The 15,234-nt window shown below is 38.7% G+C and overlaps 1 protein-coding gene across 1 annotated transcript in view; it reads right to left on the reverse strand.

The window, feature by feature from the left end:
• Positions 1-1,764: 1,764 nt before the first annotated feature.
• The window catches only part of LOC117829805 (testican-2-like), a 98,890-nt gene continuing 85,420 nt past the window's right edge, over positions 1,765-15,234 (reverse strand). Inside the window, exons 8-13 of the mRNA XM_034707482.1 lie at positions 14,718-14,832; positions 13,922-14,041; positions 13,578-13,796; positions 8,016-8,078; positions 6,056-6,193; positions 1,765-4,507 (exon numbers count right to left, since the gene is read on the reverse strand). Coding sequence (XP_034563373.1) covers positions 4,362-4,507; positions 6,056-6,193; positions 8,016-8,078; positions 13,578-13,796; positions 13,922-14,041; positions 14,718-14,832 — 801 coding nt within the window. The 3' untranslated portion in view covers positions 1,765-4,361. The remainder of the gene's footprint in view (positions 4,508-6,055; positions 6,194-8,015; positions 8,079-13,577; positions 13,797-13,921; positions 14,042-14,717; positions 14,833-15,234) is intronic.

A 15,234-nucleotide genomic window follows, 5' to 3' on the forward strand; every position in this document is an offset into this window, starting at 1 on the left:
TGACAGCAAAACCCCCAATCCTAGCTTCCCTTCACTACCTGTCTGTCATGACTGGAAATATCAACATTTACTGGATGGACTGACAGTTGTTTGGAGGACCTCCAAAACATTTTGTTCACACTTTCATGATCTCTGGATTATTTTTTATGACTTAGTTGATGCCTTTTATTCAGCAACATTAACAGTCTAATTTTCAGGTTACCGTGCAGACATACTTTACAGCTCATGACTTGCATGGCTGTGAATTAATGTTTAAATGTAATCCATGGTGCTGTTGGAAAACTTTGTGTTTAAACGTTAAGTTTAATGCTGTTTTAAGTACGTGAAATGGAATCGTTTACACATTTTCCCCCACTGTATTTAAAGGGTAATCTTTTTTTCTGTTTCAAAGACAGCAGTTTTTGTGTGAAATTGAGAAAATAATGCACTTCAAAACTGTCAAATCTGAAGGGGGAAATGCTTTCTTTTGGGACAGCAATACATTTAACCCTCCTGTTATGTTGCGGGTCAAATTGACCCTTTTAAAAGTCTATTTTAGGCAATACATGCCTTCCAAACCAGCTAAATACAGCATAAAAATCTGGGCAGCATGTGACAGAAGAGGTGTCATGTTATTTATCAACATCACTTCATTAAAAAGAAAATAAACAAAAATATATTTCTTGTAAAACTATTGCATTTATATTTAGGGCTTTCCAATGTACATTCAAACAGTTTTAACATGAATTTTAATGAAAAACGAGTGAGTTCTCCTCATTGAACCATGATCTGAGAGAATTAAAGAACACCAATGGACCAAATCTTGATTTAAATGGTTAGTAATGGAGTTAAAAATTAGATTAAAAAAAAAAGGTGTATTGGGATTTTTTTGGGGTTTTGACACTTTTGGATAATTGAATATACCCCGTGTCAAATTGACCCAGGAACCTTATTGCTTATTTTCTTCATGGCACCTGAGTTATTATGACTCTATATGTGAAACCTAAGAATCAAGGACTTTGACATGGACTCTGTTGTATTAAGTGAACTAATGCAGATCCATTTATTGCAGGTTTGATCATTCATATACCTTTGTTCTGTACGGCCATGTTGCTATACTTTCTTCCTCCAGCATGAACTAAGCACCAAAACAACACCAGCTATATTTCCACCTGCTTGTTAGTGACTCAGATTCCGCAGCTTTCAGCGTCATCTAGTTTGATTTCTATTGCAGGCTCCATGACTGCTGTTGATGATGAAACTGTATTTGGTTAATGCCTTGTTAAATATAATCAGATGTAATTGCGGCTGTTAGCAACTCCCGCCGTAATAAGCGTTAGCAATCAGTGTTTCACACACCAGGTGGGGACACACACGTCCATGTTTACGCCCTTTTGTATAAGCAGTGTAATCCATATGAGGTAGGCTGTTTTTTTCTTGAAAAATATAGTGCTCAAATGCTGTTTTTAGTGCACAAGCTAAATTAGAAAATATGGCTCTCCTGGGGTAAAACAGCTGAGTGCTGCAGTCTGTGATACATATCCTCTCTTTAACACCTTACAGTGAGAACAATCCACCTGCCTTTATCTTACAAATTCATTTAATTTCCCCGCAGGCACCCATAAGCACATTGTTCTTTTCTTTTCTAGCAGGATCATTGCAAAAATACTCATCATTAAATACAGAGAATGATGGAGTGTGACTTGGTTGTCGCAGCTGCAGCAAACTTCATCTAATTTCTCTCCGGGTGATCATCCTAGAAATAGAAAGGATGTGAAGTCAATATACAGCTTGGCTCCAGTGCCTTTATTAGTAAAGTGCTCAGCCTAGAAGTACATTCTTATTTACCCACATGCAATACTAAAAACTACCAAATGTCTGACCTAGTAATAGCATGAATGAAGACATGGCAACAGTGATCTCATAGAAAAAAATTACAAGTTGAATTCAAGTATACACACAGAACTTCAAGTAATGCACACATTTCCTTTTTTTTTATAAACACAAAACAGTTCATCAAGTTGCAAACAGAATAAAACATGTGTGGCACATTATTTGACGTGATTTTAGAGTTAGCAGAGAACAGCAGCTAGTGGTTTCTACTGTAGGTGCAGTTTGGGTCATTAAAGTATACATTCTACAGGTTTTCAATAAAAGTAATCCAACTGGAAATATAGGTCCCGTTTGTGTCTCCACTTCATTTGTAAAGCATGTACAGTCATATTTAAAAACTGCTTCAAGCTGTGGTAGCCACGTCTTTATCTTAAAGGTAGCCTGAAACCTTATAGCTACTAAAATCCTCTAAACTTGCTTCACAGATCATTTACACTGAATTTATTTACAGAGTCAGTTCTTAAACACATAACCACATTAAACAGAGCTGATTGAAAGGACAAGTTTAACTTCTTGGGAAATATGAACTAACTAATGTAACTCTATGAAGCTACAGCCGAGAGATAGTTGGCTTAACATAACATAATTCTTCAATGGAATTTACTTTTGACAAGCTGTGAGCATATTTCAAATTTTAAGTTCATGTGCTGTACTGGATAGCAAGCAGTCCCACCGGCCCGTCTTAGCCCTACTCTATTTGACTTGACCCGACTCTACTCGGTTTGTGTTGTGTTTCCACGGGCGCGGTACCTCGTGTCAGATACAAGTTTTTTCGTACCTGCTCTGCTCTGGTTCCAAGCGAGCTGAGACGATACTAAAAGGTGACGTCGATGGACTGCCGGCCACTGATTAGTCAGGGAACCCACCATTTAAAAAAAACGACATCAGTACTGTACAATGTCTGAACGCAAAGTTTCTTTGTGGTTTCTCTTCTCTTGCTCGACCTGTGACAAAAAAGCCATAGACCGAGCAGCAAGTACACCATTGCCTCCATTGTTTGTGATTGTTGTGTTTGTGTTGCGTTCAAAATGACGTGAATGCAGTATCGCGCCCACTGTGAGTCGGTACTCAGGCTGGTGGAAAAGTTACCCAAACCAAGTAACGTTGAGTGGAGGAGGGTCGAGTAGAGCCGAGTAGGGCTGGGACTGTGTACTGGAAAAGGGCCATTAGAGTCTTATTAGGGACCCACAGGCAAAAATGAATCAAAATGTCTCCACCACCTGGGAAAGGGAAATGTCTGTCATTTTAAGAGCTAAATGCTACAAAATGTTCCAGTTAGATACATGCTGCATCTCTCAAACAGGTACTGTTCAGTGGATTTTTAGAGACAATATTGTTTGAGTGCAGTAAAGCTTAGTACTGGATAGCAAGCAGTCAAGTCTAGCACTTATGCTAGCATTCATTTAGAGTCTTATTAGGGACCCACAGGCAAAAATGAGTCAAAATTTCACCCTTTTTTGCTCTTTTTTGGTCTCCACCACCTGGGAAAGGGAAATGTCTGTCACTTTAAGAGCTAAATGCTACCAAATGTTCCAGTTAGATACATGCTGCATCTCTCAAACAGGTAGTGTTCAGTGGATTTTTAGAGACAATATTGTTTGAGTGCAGTAAAGCTTTACAGCTTCTGTAAAGAATGTGAAAAGTCACGTTAGCAGGGACTCAAAAAGTCTGGCTCTTTCCAGAGGTAACAAAAGACGTATCTCAAGCTTATGTTAACTATCATTGGTTAAATTTGAACAACAATGTAAACACAGGTGTTGTGGACTATTTCTCTTTACAGCACAGAGACTAGAGATAGTGCAGCACCTAAGACTTTCTAAAAACATGTTTTTCTTTACTTTGTGGATATGTAGATTTACCAATCGCACTATAAGGTGTTACTTGGTCAGCTTCAGAGGTCTTTGTTTAGCTCATTTTTTTCTACTTTCAGTCATAGCCAAGCAACTTTTTCAAGCTAAGCTAACCTCCTAGATTTAGCTTTGTAGTTAATATGAGAGCTGTGTCAAGCTTCAAATTAAACTCATTGTAAGAAAGTTTATTTCCCAGAATGTTAAACTTCTCCTTTGATTTCTGATCTCTTTTGATTCCAGTGTGACGGTGACTGTAATACTCAAGGAATATTCACACAATACAAAATTACAGGTAATCTCTATATGCATAGATGGCGGTCGGACAAGATAGAAACTCTGATGGACTTTAGCTACCTATGGCGCAGTAGTCGATGGGTCCTGCATTCGAGGACGGCAAAACAAAAAGCTCTGTTACTCAAAACACAGAGAGGAGAATGAAGCAATTACACATATCTAAGACAAAAACTGGTCCTCGTCTTATCCCTGGACCAGCACCAACCGTCACACCAGGATGATACACACTTCCATTACTCCTCAGTCCCATCCCAGAATCCTTTGCTGTCAGGAGAGAGCGGTCCCTGTCGATTTTGAGGCCAGTAGCTTTGACACGGCTCTCTCTACCGAAGGGGTCAGACAGTTCTACCAGATGTATCCTCCATCGTCTGCCTCGCCCTCCTCTTCTTCCTCCTCCTCGGCCTCCTCTCCATTGTCCTCTGCCTCCTTCTCTTCTTCATCCTCCCATCCCACTCCACTCCCAAAATCTCCAGAATATCCCGCCACTTCATCTAGAAGAGTAAATACACAGAGGGTGATTGAGTGATAGTGCCGTAACAACTGGCTAAATTATTGATGAGCGTTTGATTGAACAAGCTTCATTTGACTCTCAAATATGAAGAGAGCCTCTGTTTCTTCAAAGGTAATTATTGATGGTGATAAAAATGAGGTTCAAATGAGACAAATTAGGTTGTGATGAGCATTTACTATTTTCTGACATTCAGTAAATGTATTTAATTATTTAATTTATTAAAAAAGAACAAAGATAATCATTGATCAATAAATAAGACTTTGTTTCAACTCGATCTCAAGACTGAGACTGAGGCTTTGATCTTTACAATAAAAAAGGGAATCACTTGTAAGTTACACTGTAAAGTATTATTTTTAAAAAGAAGACTGCAATGAACAAATGTGGTTTGTGATGCTTTTATTTTGTCTACTTTGATGCCTATATCAGTTAATTACCTTTTGTAATTATAAAAACATTTTTTATTTTGAAAGGTTGTGGTTTGCACTGCTTTAATTTTGTCTTATTTGATGCCTATATTGTCGTGGAATTTTCATAGACTTATATATATGTATGTAAGAATGTTTAACTTGTATTTTTTTCCAGTTTAAGTGTCAGGGGCAGAGTAACTTCCTTCCTATGACAGCTGTGGCTACGGGGGGGGATAGACGAGACAGTGTCCTGTCTTTATCTGTGTGTTTAGGCCAACTTACTCTCTCCAGACTAGAGCACAGCTCTTCTCAATATTTTTGTTTCCTATTGTCCAAATATCGGTATCTAACTAGTCTTTGTTGTCTTTGGGGGAATGAAGGTACATGCCTGAGGATTTGTCTGGTAGAACTGACTCGGCATTGCCCTGCACTCTCCTGCCTGTGTACTGTTATGTTATTTCTCCTCGATCGAGTTCTACATAAACTATTTCAACATTAGTTGTCAGAGTCTTCTGATTCTTCTGTGTCCAGTTTATTTATGAATTCCATCACATATATCAGTTAATCATTACCTTTTGTAATTATAAAAAAACACTTTTATTTTGAAAGGTTCTGGTGTGTAATGCTGTAATTTTGTCTATTTTGATGCCTTTATCAGTTAATTACCTTTTGTGAGTCTAAAAAATAGTTTTATTTTGAAAGGTTGTGATGTTTAATGCTGTAATTTTGTCTATGTTGATGCCTTTATTAGTTAATTATCTTTGTGAGTCTAAAAAATACTTTTATTTTGAAAGGACAAAAAAGGGACTTCCAGTTTTTGTTATTTGAGTCACCAGTTCTTATACTGTAAATTGGATATGCCACTGATGTTCAAGTGATTTGAACTCGAGCATTAGGACCTGGAAGATGGAGAGAAAGACTTAGACTTATTTATTGATAAAGCCTAATTATTTAGTCAGTGCTGAGCTTTGAAGAGAAGACGTTGACAACCTCAAACAATATAAGCTATATGTGTACATACTTTTCATTCACTGTAATTTTCCCCATGTTTCCTAACCTTCCACATCAAGGACACAGTAACAGTGTAAGAAATACAAATAATGGTCCCCCCCCCCCGTTACCACAATCAGGACTGCCATGGATTCTGGTTCCCATCATCTCTCCACCATGCTGGTCGACACACCAGCACTCCCCTCGGCTCTGGTCACACTGCACCTTCCTGTAGTAGCCGTCCTCGTCACAGCTGGGGATGTATGTCCCTGCAAGGGCACACATGAATGTTTGGTAAATATTTAGCACACACAGCGGCCTCATGCTGACGCCTCAGCAAGGATAGAGACAAAATCCAAGCTTCCCTATTTGTTTTAGAAAAGGGCTTTTATGCTGCTAGATGTTGTTTCAAACATTGTGTCTGCATGTTTTTTCCCCCTTGTTCTTTGACAGTGGCATGTGAAAACGCAGCGACAGTCTTGGTGACAGAGCTGCTCTGTTTTTGCCTCCCTCAGGACCCTCTTGTCAAACCCGAAGCAGAGTTCTCTAACAAGCAAGCCCCCCTAACACCCCCCCCCCCCCCTTGACTCTGAAATCTAGCAAAAAACACAAACAATGAGACAAGTGGGCTTCAGGGATGGAAGAACACATCTCTGTGTTTGGAGCTGAAGACTGGAAAGCAGCTGTGCAGACTGTAGAACGTGATAAACAGAAGTCACTAAAACATGGGGTTTCTCAGAGAGCTAATCCCCCCCTTCCACCTGTGCCCCCTTCCCTCAGCCTGATTAAGGTCTAATCCCGCTCTAGCTGTGCACTTTTGATCTTCTAAAATGAGCCTCCTTCAGCTCTTCTCGCTTGCTCAATGCACCTTGTTATGTAACTGCAACCACAAATCCAGTACAAGCATAGCTGCAACACCGTCTACTCGAAGGCGCTACCTTCAGTGCTGCTAACTGTGTAGATTTGTATTGCTTTAAAAGTATCTGAAGTGATGCCACAGGGACGTGTTCAGCATTTCTGTCTTCATTAATCATATTAATTAATCACATAACGGTCTTACGGTTAGAATCTTTTGCACTTCAGAACCACATACACAAAACAATAGAAAACAAAATACTTACAACTAAGGAGGCCAGTACAGTATAAAGAAAATAACCTGTGCTTACAGTTTTTCTCAGTTGCTTTGGTACATTTCTCGAATCATCCTTGATATTTGCAAAACAGTAAGTGCATTTCTCAAAACAATTCGTCCAAATAGCAAAACACCATGGATTACCTGCAAAAGCCAGTATCTTGCTCAAAATCCTTTGTTCATCTCTCAAAAGTAAAGATCTTGTCAATGAACATGTCAATGAACATGTCAGTGCCATCAGGGTGACAAATCCTTGTGTCATTGTGTACGGATAAGACAGTCCAACTGCTTAGTCATGTTGTCAATATAACAGTGTACTCTGGAGGGACGTTCTGATATAAACTATGGCTAAAGTTTTATGACAGTTATTGTAAATTGTAAGTTACACCTTTTTGTAAATGGGAGATTGATTGCAAGAGACTGAACAAGATTCACATTTACGTATAAGTAAATGGTATATATATATATATATATATATATATATAAGTATATATACTTGCCAGTCGATGGTTCATGAGATGCACCTTTGAGCTATGTCAGAAAACTGGTTGATCATTGGTTGATCTAATGCTTCACACATTTCCCTTCTTAAGAGAAAGTCAATATTCACCTGGGAGCAATTTACCAATTCAGGACAGATTTAGAAAAAACTGTCTGATGGAAATGTACAGAAATATGACTGACGTATTCTGACAACATGCTCAACTCAAAAGAAAAGAAAATTCAGCAAAAGTCACGGTACATAGTGAAAATAAAAGAAATGTGCAACAGTGACAAGCCAAAAAAGCTGATTTCAACAGAGCCCAAAAACTCTGATGGAACTTGTGACCTGATGCTTACAGGGCAGACAGTTGTCATAGGTTGGCACTTGAAGTAGCCAATTAGATCTCAGGGACGGCCCCGTGCCACCCCAGGTGCCCCCTTCGACACACCCCGGCTTGAATAATCAATATATTTACCGGGCTTCTTCTTGGCTGCCTCCTGCAGTTGGATCCTCTCCAGCTCGGCAAGGCACGGCGGCTCTGTCAGAATCAAACAAAAGAGAGTGCTGACAGACAGATACTTAGAACTGCTCTGCTGAAACTTTATCTCAGTCAGTGTTCTTCATTATAGCACCTTTTTCCACATATTGATTTGTTGAAGAAGTATTTTGTTTCATCTCTCAAGAGTATCATTGATTGTTAAAAGCTTGGGTGAAAGAAAGTCTGAATGCAGTCGGAGAACGACAAAGAAATAAGCTGAACCTCTGAAATAGGTAGAATGGTCAGTAACAGAGATGAGACAGATGCTCTTCATTGACTTCCTGAAGGTGATATACCCTCTCCAAAGTCTTGAAACTACAGTCTTCACTTTAAAAGGAAATGTAGTGTTACATCTTGTCCCCAAACTTTATAAAACTTTAAAGTTAATGCCAAAGTGTGAGTCAGTTTCTAATTATCACCAGCTCATAATGAAACATCGATTAGGGAGTCAGTGTAATCTGTTGCATGCAGGTTAAATGTCTGATCAATGAGATAATCAGCATGCAAATTAGATTTCTGCCCCAAATCTCCTGTATTTGTTCAGTAAAGGTCAAACAGCGCACATGTAGATACAGCAAATGTGCACAGCTCTGTGAGTGAAGGTTAGAAGTGATTCCACGAAGATAACTGATCATTTTACATTTTTACAACTGCTCATAAAAAATCAGGAACACGGCTTCAGAAGCTGCTTCGTTTCAACTTGAGTATTCAAGCGCACCAGGAGGTTTTGAGATTCAGTCTGTGATCATTTTCTCTGACACTTCTCTTAACCTGACCCACTGTGTCTCTGTGTAAATGTGGTGAAATCTCCACTTCTATGCAGTGAACAAATGAAAAATGAATGTTTCTTTTTGTATAAAACTGCAATTGACTTTCTCTTTCAAAAAGAAACCTTTGAATCAAGCATAAAACCACATTTCAAGACTCAGGAACGCTTGAAATTCAACTTGCACTGATTCGTTTTTTGCTTGCCTTTATAATGATTAGCTTTTGAGTTTAGAAATCTGCGATATTGTGGATATCTGACAGGGTATTACTAGCTCACTGCAAAAACTCAAAATCTTAGCAAGTGAAATTGTCTCATTTTTAATTAAAACATCTTATCCCACTCAATTTAAGATGAATGAACTTAAGTAACATTTGAGCAAGATAGAGGGACTTGTTTTAAGACAATACATCTTAAATATCTTGTTAAGTCAAACAATCTTGAAATGATCTTGTTTTGAGTTGTAATTTAGAAGAAACAAGGTTAATTTTACATTTCGGCAAGGCAAGGCAAGGCAGATTTATTTGTATTGCGCATTTCATGCACGAAGGCAACTCAATGTGCTTTACATTAAAAGATCAAAAGCATTGGAAACATTAAGACAAGCATAAAAGAACACAATTAAAATGACAAATAAAATAAAAAAATTAGAGATATCAGAATATTATAGAAAATTAGAATATATAAAAAATGACATTCAAATTTGCATTTAAAGTTAGTTAAAATAAGTTAAGATAGGAAGGCAGTAGCAAATAAAATGTCTTAAGTCTTTGATTTAAAAGAGATGAGAGTTGGAGCATTTAATGCATTTTTCAACTACTTTTACTTGATTTAAGTAAATGCATTTTATTGGAGAATCTATCAGAAAACAGCTCCATTGATAAAAGAAAAAAGGAGAGAAAGAAAGAAAGAAAGAAAGAAAGAAAGAAAGATTGTTGTTTTTAAGGGTGGGTTACAGTTTTCAGGCACTGTTTCTTCTAAATCAGATAAAAATATACATCCTCAAACTACATGCACACAATGAAACACCTACTTTTGAGCATAGCTGGCTTATCCTAAAAAACAACTTGACTCAATATTAGTATATCCAGCTAACTATGAAAAAACATTATATCTCAAAATGCTCAAATTAAATTTTGTAATCTTATTTCAAGAACAAGATAATCTTAAACCTAGAGAAGTGCTGCTATAATACAACTCAAATTAAGGTGAATATATCTCAAATGAAGCCATGAAATGTATTAGTGCAAAAATCTTTTTTTGAGTGAAAAAAATACTAATTGTTAGCATTCCTGTCGTATTCTGAGACACAAAGCTTTAAAATACTGGTAAAATATTGCTTAAAATAAATTTTCCCTGCTAATTTTAAGATCACAGTTTTCTAAATATTACGTCTTATTTTAAGAAATCTTACCAAGCAAGTTTTTACTTGTTCTATTGGCGTTTTTTTTTTAGCTTATTACAAGGTAAAAGTACCTTGAAATAAGTTCTTTTTTCTTGTTTTTTGAGGGGCATTTTTTCCAGTGCTCCATACAGTTCCTGCTTGCTATTTCTAAATAATAGAATACATGATAATTAGGTCATTAGTTAATCTCAGGCTAAAGTTACTAACCATAGACCTCTCTGGAGTCCCTGAGCTCCATAGTCTCTTAGGTTCCTCGTAGGATCTCTGCCGTAGACAGCCTGCTGCTACGGACGTGCCGGATTCTAGAGGCATCAACTACTACTACTACTATTACTATCTGTCTCATCACTATCATCTCTCTCTCTTATTCTCCTCTATCCCTCTTTCCAACCGCAACTCGGTCAAGGCAGATGGCTGTCTAACATGAGTCTGGTTCTGCTTGAGGTTTCTGCCTGTTAAAGGAAGTTTATCCTTACCGCTGTAACTAGCTAAATACTGTGAGGTGCAATGCTCATGATGGATTATGATGAGTTAAGATTGAGTCCTGTCAGTAAGAGGGGACTGGATCGTATCCTGTCTTGATGTTGGGTCTTTGTTAATAATTTAACATAGAGGATGGTCTAGACCTGCTATATTTGTAAAAAGCGTATTGAGATAACGTTAGTTGGGATTTGGCGCTATACAAATAAAGATTGATTGATTGATTTAAAAGAAGCACACGTTGTTTTTCTGTGGAACCTCAACAGCTGCATCATCAGATGCTCAACAGATGCTTTAGTACTGGACTGTCCAATGGTCAGTCACAGGTCATTTAAAGTACTTGGTCTCAGGTGGTGGAAGACAGCACTGCACAGACCACGCCAACCCAAGCAGAGAGGTGAGGGTGGACTGAGAAAGTCTTGGCCAGGCCTTTGCTTTAAAGATTTTCTACTATCCCCTCGAATGGCATGGAGTCTCAGTGTTTAAACAATGAAGAGGAGGCTCCTCTGTACTGTGACCAGTGTGTGGGTCTAAGAAAATACAATGAACTAAGCTACCAGTGAAAGAAACCATCAAGCTGAGAAAGTCTTTTCAAACTACATCAAATTTAGTTGAAGTCTTTTCTGTGGTAAGTTAGAGAGACAAAACTCAGTTTTGGGCAGAGTTCAGAGAAGCCATGAAGAAGGACTTTTCCACTTGCCAGAAAGCGATTCTGGCAATCTGACAGATGAATCAGATCAAAGAAGTCTCACCAAGATTGTTCTCAGCAGGGGGGCAGAACTTCTGATCATGTCTAGGAATATCATCAGACTTGCGTAGATGGTGGAGCATGGAAGGAGAATTGAAGCATGAGTTTGTGCAAACTGCCAAAGGTTGAAGAAGGGGAGTGAAGCAACAGACGAGCAGAATGTGCTTTGAAGGTGTTGATTAGTCTGACCGATGCTGCTGTATCACAACCGCCTGTAGGCTTTGAGTCTAAGAAGAAAGTTTGATGGTTCTGGGAAACTTGATTATTCACTTCTAGGAGGGAATTTGGTGGAAAGATTGACACCATTTTCATAACGCTGTGATAAATATGGCCAACCACAGCCATGAGGCAATTAGCTAAGAACGCACTGATGGCAGCAGCAGAAGGAAACAGCTACCCTTGCTCTAACCAAAATGAAAGCATGTGTTAAGACTAACATTGACAATTATCTTAATTTTTAAATACATCAAGGAATAGGAAAGTAGAAATAAAACTTTGTATTTTTGGAGGAGTAAAATACTGTTAGCTTAAGAGGTGCACACGTGTTTTCAAAACTTAAGACCTAGCCAGGATAGCTGTTCCTACCTGTTTCCAGCCTTTATGCTAAACTAGGCTAATCCCATCCAGACTTTGGATATATTTCATAAATATATATATACCAAAAATGTAACACTAATCCTCTAAAAGTACTGTCACCTCGCTGGTGATGAGGAAAAATACCGCCCCCCCCCCTTCTTGAAGTCTTTATGTTGAGCTAAGCTAAGTGCATCTAGCTCGAACTTAAGTCTTAGAGTATTAATTGGTTACCTAAAGAACTTATCAGCATTTATTTTCTTTTTGTTGAGGAAAAAGTACACACAGTGCTTCCCATGTGATTCAAAGCTTGATGCTATGCTAAGCTAATCACATCCAGATGTAGAAGTTTTTTTTTTTTTAAGTTATGTTTTTGGGCCTTTTTGCCTTTATTTGATAGGACAGCTGAAGAGAGACAGGAAATGTGGGGAGTAGACAGCAGGGGAAGACATGCAGGAAATGGTTGTGGCCGGGAATGGAACCGGCGACCCCTGCGGCGAGGACTGTAGCCTCTGTATGTGGGATGCTTAGACCGCTAGGCCACCAGCACACCTGTAGAAGTAATTTGAGGTAAAAGAACAGTTCTTGTCTATTGATTTAACTCTTAGCAATTATATGAAGATGCTTATTTCACAAAATGTGAACTTCAGTTTTAACAGTACTGGTCTTTAAGCTAAGCTATTTGCATCCTGAGCAACATTCTTAGGTATTAGAGTGAACTGATCACCTGACAAAACTCAACATAATGTGTCAAGGTATAAAAATTCAAATGCAGTTTTTGTGTCAGGAAAAATGTCTGGTGACCATTCCGTAATCACTTTTTAATATTACTCATTCTTTGGACCTTTCAGAGCAGCCATATCAACCTTATTTTGCCGCTCAAGGATGAATAAGTCTCGCTAAAATAAGGTAATGCCAATGCCTATCTGGGGATTATGATATTCGGTCCATATCATAATTTCCTCTGTTTAAAAATGTCCTGTCATCCTATTACAGAACAAGCTGCACCTGTCCATAATAACATACTTAAACCCCTTCATGATACCAATTGATCCAATCATACACCCTATCACTCTTACAACTATGACTGTTGACCAGATCATTTTATATTGACCACTTAACATAGACTGTTTTCATGAGTGGTTGATCCACTCTCTAGTATGCACTGTTGTGAACAAGATCTCCTGATTTCCAAATGTATGTGTGTGTATGGGTATGTATATATGCATATAGATAAACACAATTCTCACTATCTTTCTATCTACATGAATACATGTGTACATTCTTTTCTTTTTTTGTAATGTAATGCTGTCGAACCTCGTTTAGTTTACTTTTTCTTTTTTCATTTTATATGTGTATTGGTTACTAGTGTGTATTATATGTTTATCTAGTAGGACCCCCTCGAAAACAAGATGATACATCTCAAGGGGTTATTCCTAATAAATATTTCAAATGTAACTCATTGAGAAATGCAACCGAAAATAGACTCAGCTTTCATGATTTTTCAGAAAAGATCTCTTCACTTACTTTCCCTCCAGAAGCATAGGCACCACTCTGCTGTGGAAACCTTCCCGTCCTTGTAGCTGTCGCAGGAGTTGAAGAAGGGTCGGATGCAGACCTCATACTTGTCCAAGTTTATAGCAGCCAGCTCGGCGTGGTCCAGATACAGGTCACCGTTTGTGTCAAGCCTTGAGAACATCCAGCCGATGGAGTCCTTGCAACTTGCTACAAGGCTCCTGTCCAGCGCTGCCAGAAACAATTTGCATAACACTTCAGTTTCTTTGTCTTTAGACCACATTTCTTTGCATAGACAATTGAGTTGTAAGTTTTGGAAGCGGCAGAGAATAAAGCTGCTTTGCGAGTTTTCTAACCTGAAGCGGTGCCAGCTCTGAGCTTGCCAGAGTTGTTCTGCTTGGCGTTTCCATGAAGGAGTTGGAACCAGTCTCTGAGGCGGTCGCCCAGGTCTGCCAGGTCCTGGCCGGTGCAGCTCTCTGAGGGAGCGAGAAAAAAAAAGAATGTGTGTATTCAGAGGCCTGGCAGACACTTAACAGCAATCTGACTCACCTTCCAACAAAACAGGAAGTGACTCGGTGCTGCTACACACTGCTCTTACTACAAAGTACAGCAAACAGAATGAAAGGCCTCCCTCGACACAAAGCTCTAGAGATGGATTATAAAGCTGTCATTTTTTGCTTTATGATACACTTATCAAAGTAAATTTTATTTTGTATTCACATTACTGCAGAAAATTCCTTTCAGTCCCAAGATAAAAAGAAGAAAAAACAGACCAACGCTTCAATCTTTCTATCAATTGACATTTCTACATACCCAAGAGTCTGCGCAATCAATACTGTTTGGCTACAATGATAGATAGTGTACACTCTAAATAATTAATTACCACATGATTGAAAGAGCAGTTGACCCACATGGGGGATATTCGGATAACAGTAATCTCTGAAATTGGTGAGTATTGATCCCAAACGTTGAGCCTTGGCTTGATTGGTTTTTTGAGAAAATTGGAGGTTTTTCCAACCGACGGCATGCATCAGAAGTTTGTTTTCTTGAAAGCTCGAAGTCATAAAAGTGATGACATTTGTGCAGAGAGGGAGGTGAGAATAATTTAATCAAGATGTATACATTATTAAAAGGAAAAGAAGTGGTACTTGCCACGTTTTATGTCAGTGTTTGTGATGGTGACAGGGGCGGTGGCACAGGGGCAAAAGCCAGTGCACATGATGCTCAGGTCTTTGCCTGTGAGGCAGGCCTGCTGCTCCAGCTTACACTGTACAGAGAGAGAGAGAGAGAGGGAGAGAGAGAGAGAGAGAGAGAGAGAGAGAGAGAGAGAGAGAGAGAGAGAGAGAGAGAGAGAGAGAGAGAGAGAGAGAGAGAGAGAGAGAGAGAGACAGACACGGAGAAGAGATAGAGAGAGAGAAGGAGAGAGAGACAGACACGGAGAAGAGATAGAGAGAGAGAGGAGTTAAAATATTTATGGGGGTGACCGCAGGAAAAAAAAGACATTGCTCATTCAGATGAGACACTGCACTTAGAGAAAGGCAGCAGGAATGAGCTGTCATTCTCCGCTGCCTTCTCATGCAAGGTCAAAATTAAAAACTATACATAAATCAATAAAGAGTTCTGGCAGTGACCGGTGTTCGGTGATGCCACTCAAAACAACGTCAGTCAT

The sequence above is a fragment of the Notolabrus celidotus genome, chromosome 18 (assembly GCF_009762535.1).
Source record: "Notolabrus celidotus isolate fNotCel1 chromosome 18, fNotCel1.pri, whole genome shotgun sequence".
In the NCBI taxonomy this organism is placed as follows: Eukaryota; Metazoa; Chordata; class Actinopteri; order Labriformes; family Labridae; genus Notolabrus; species Notolabrus celidotus.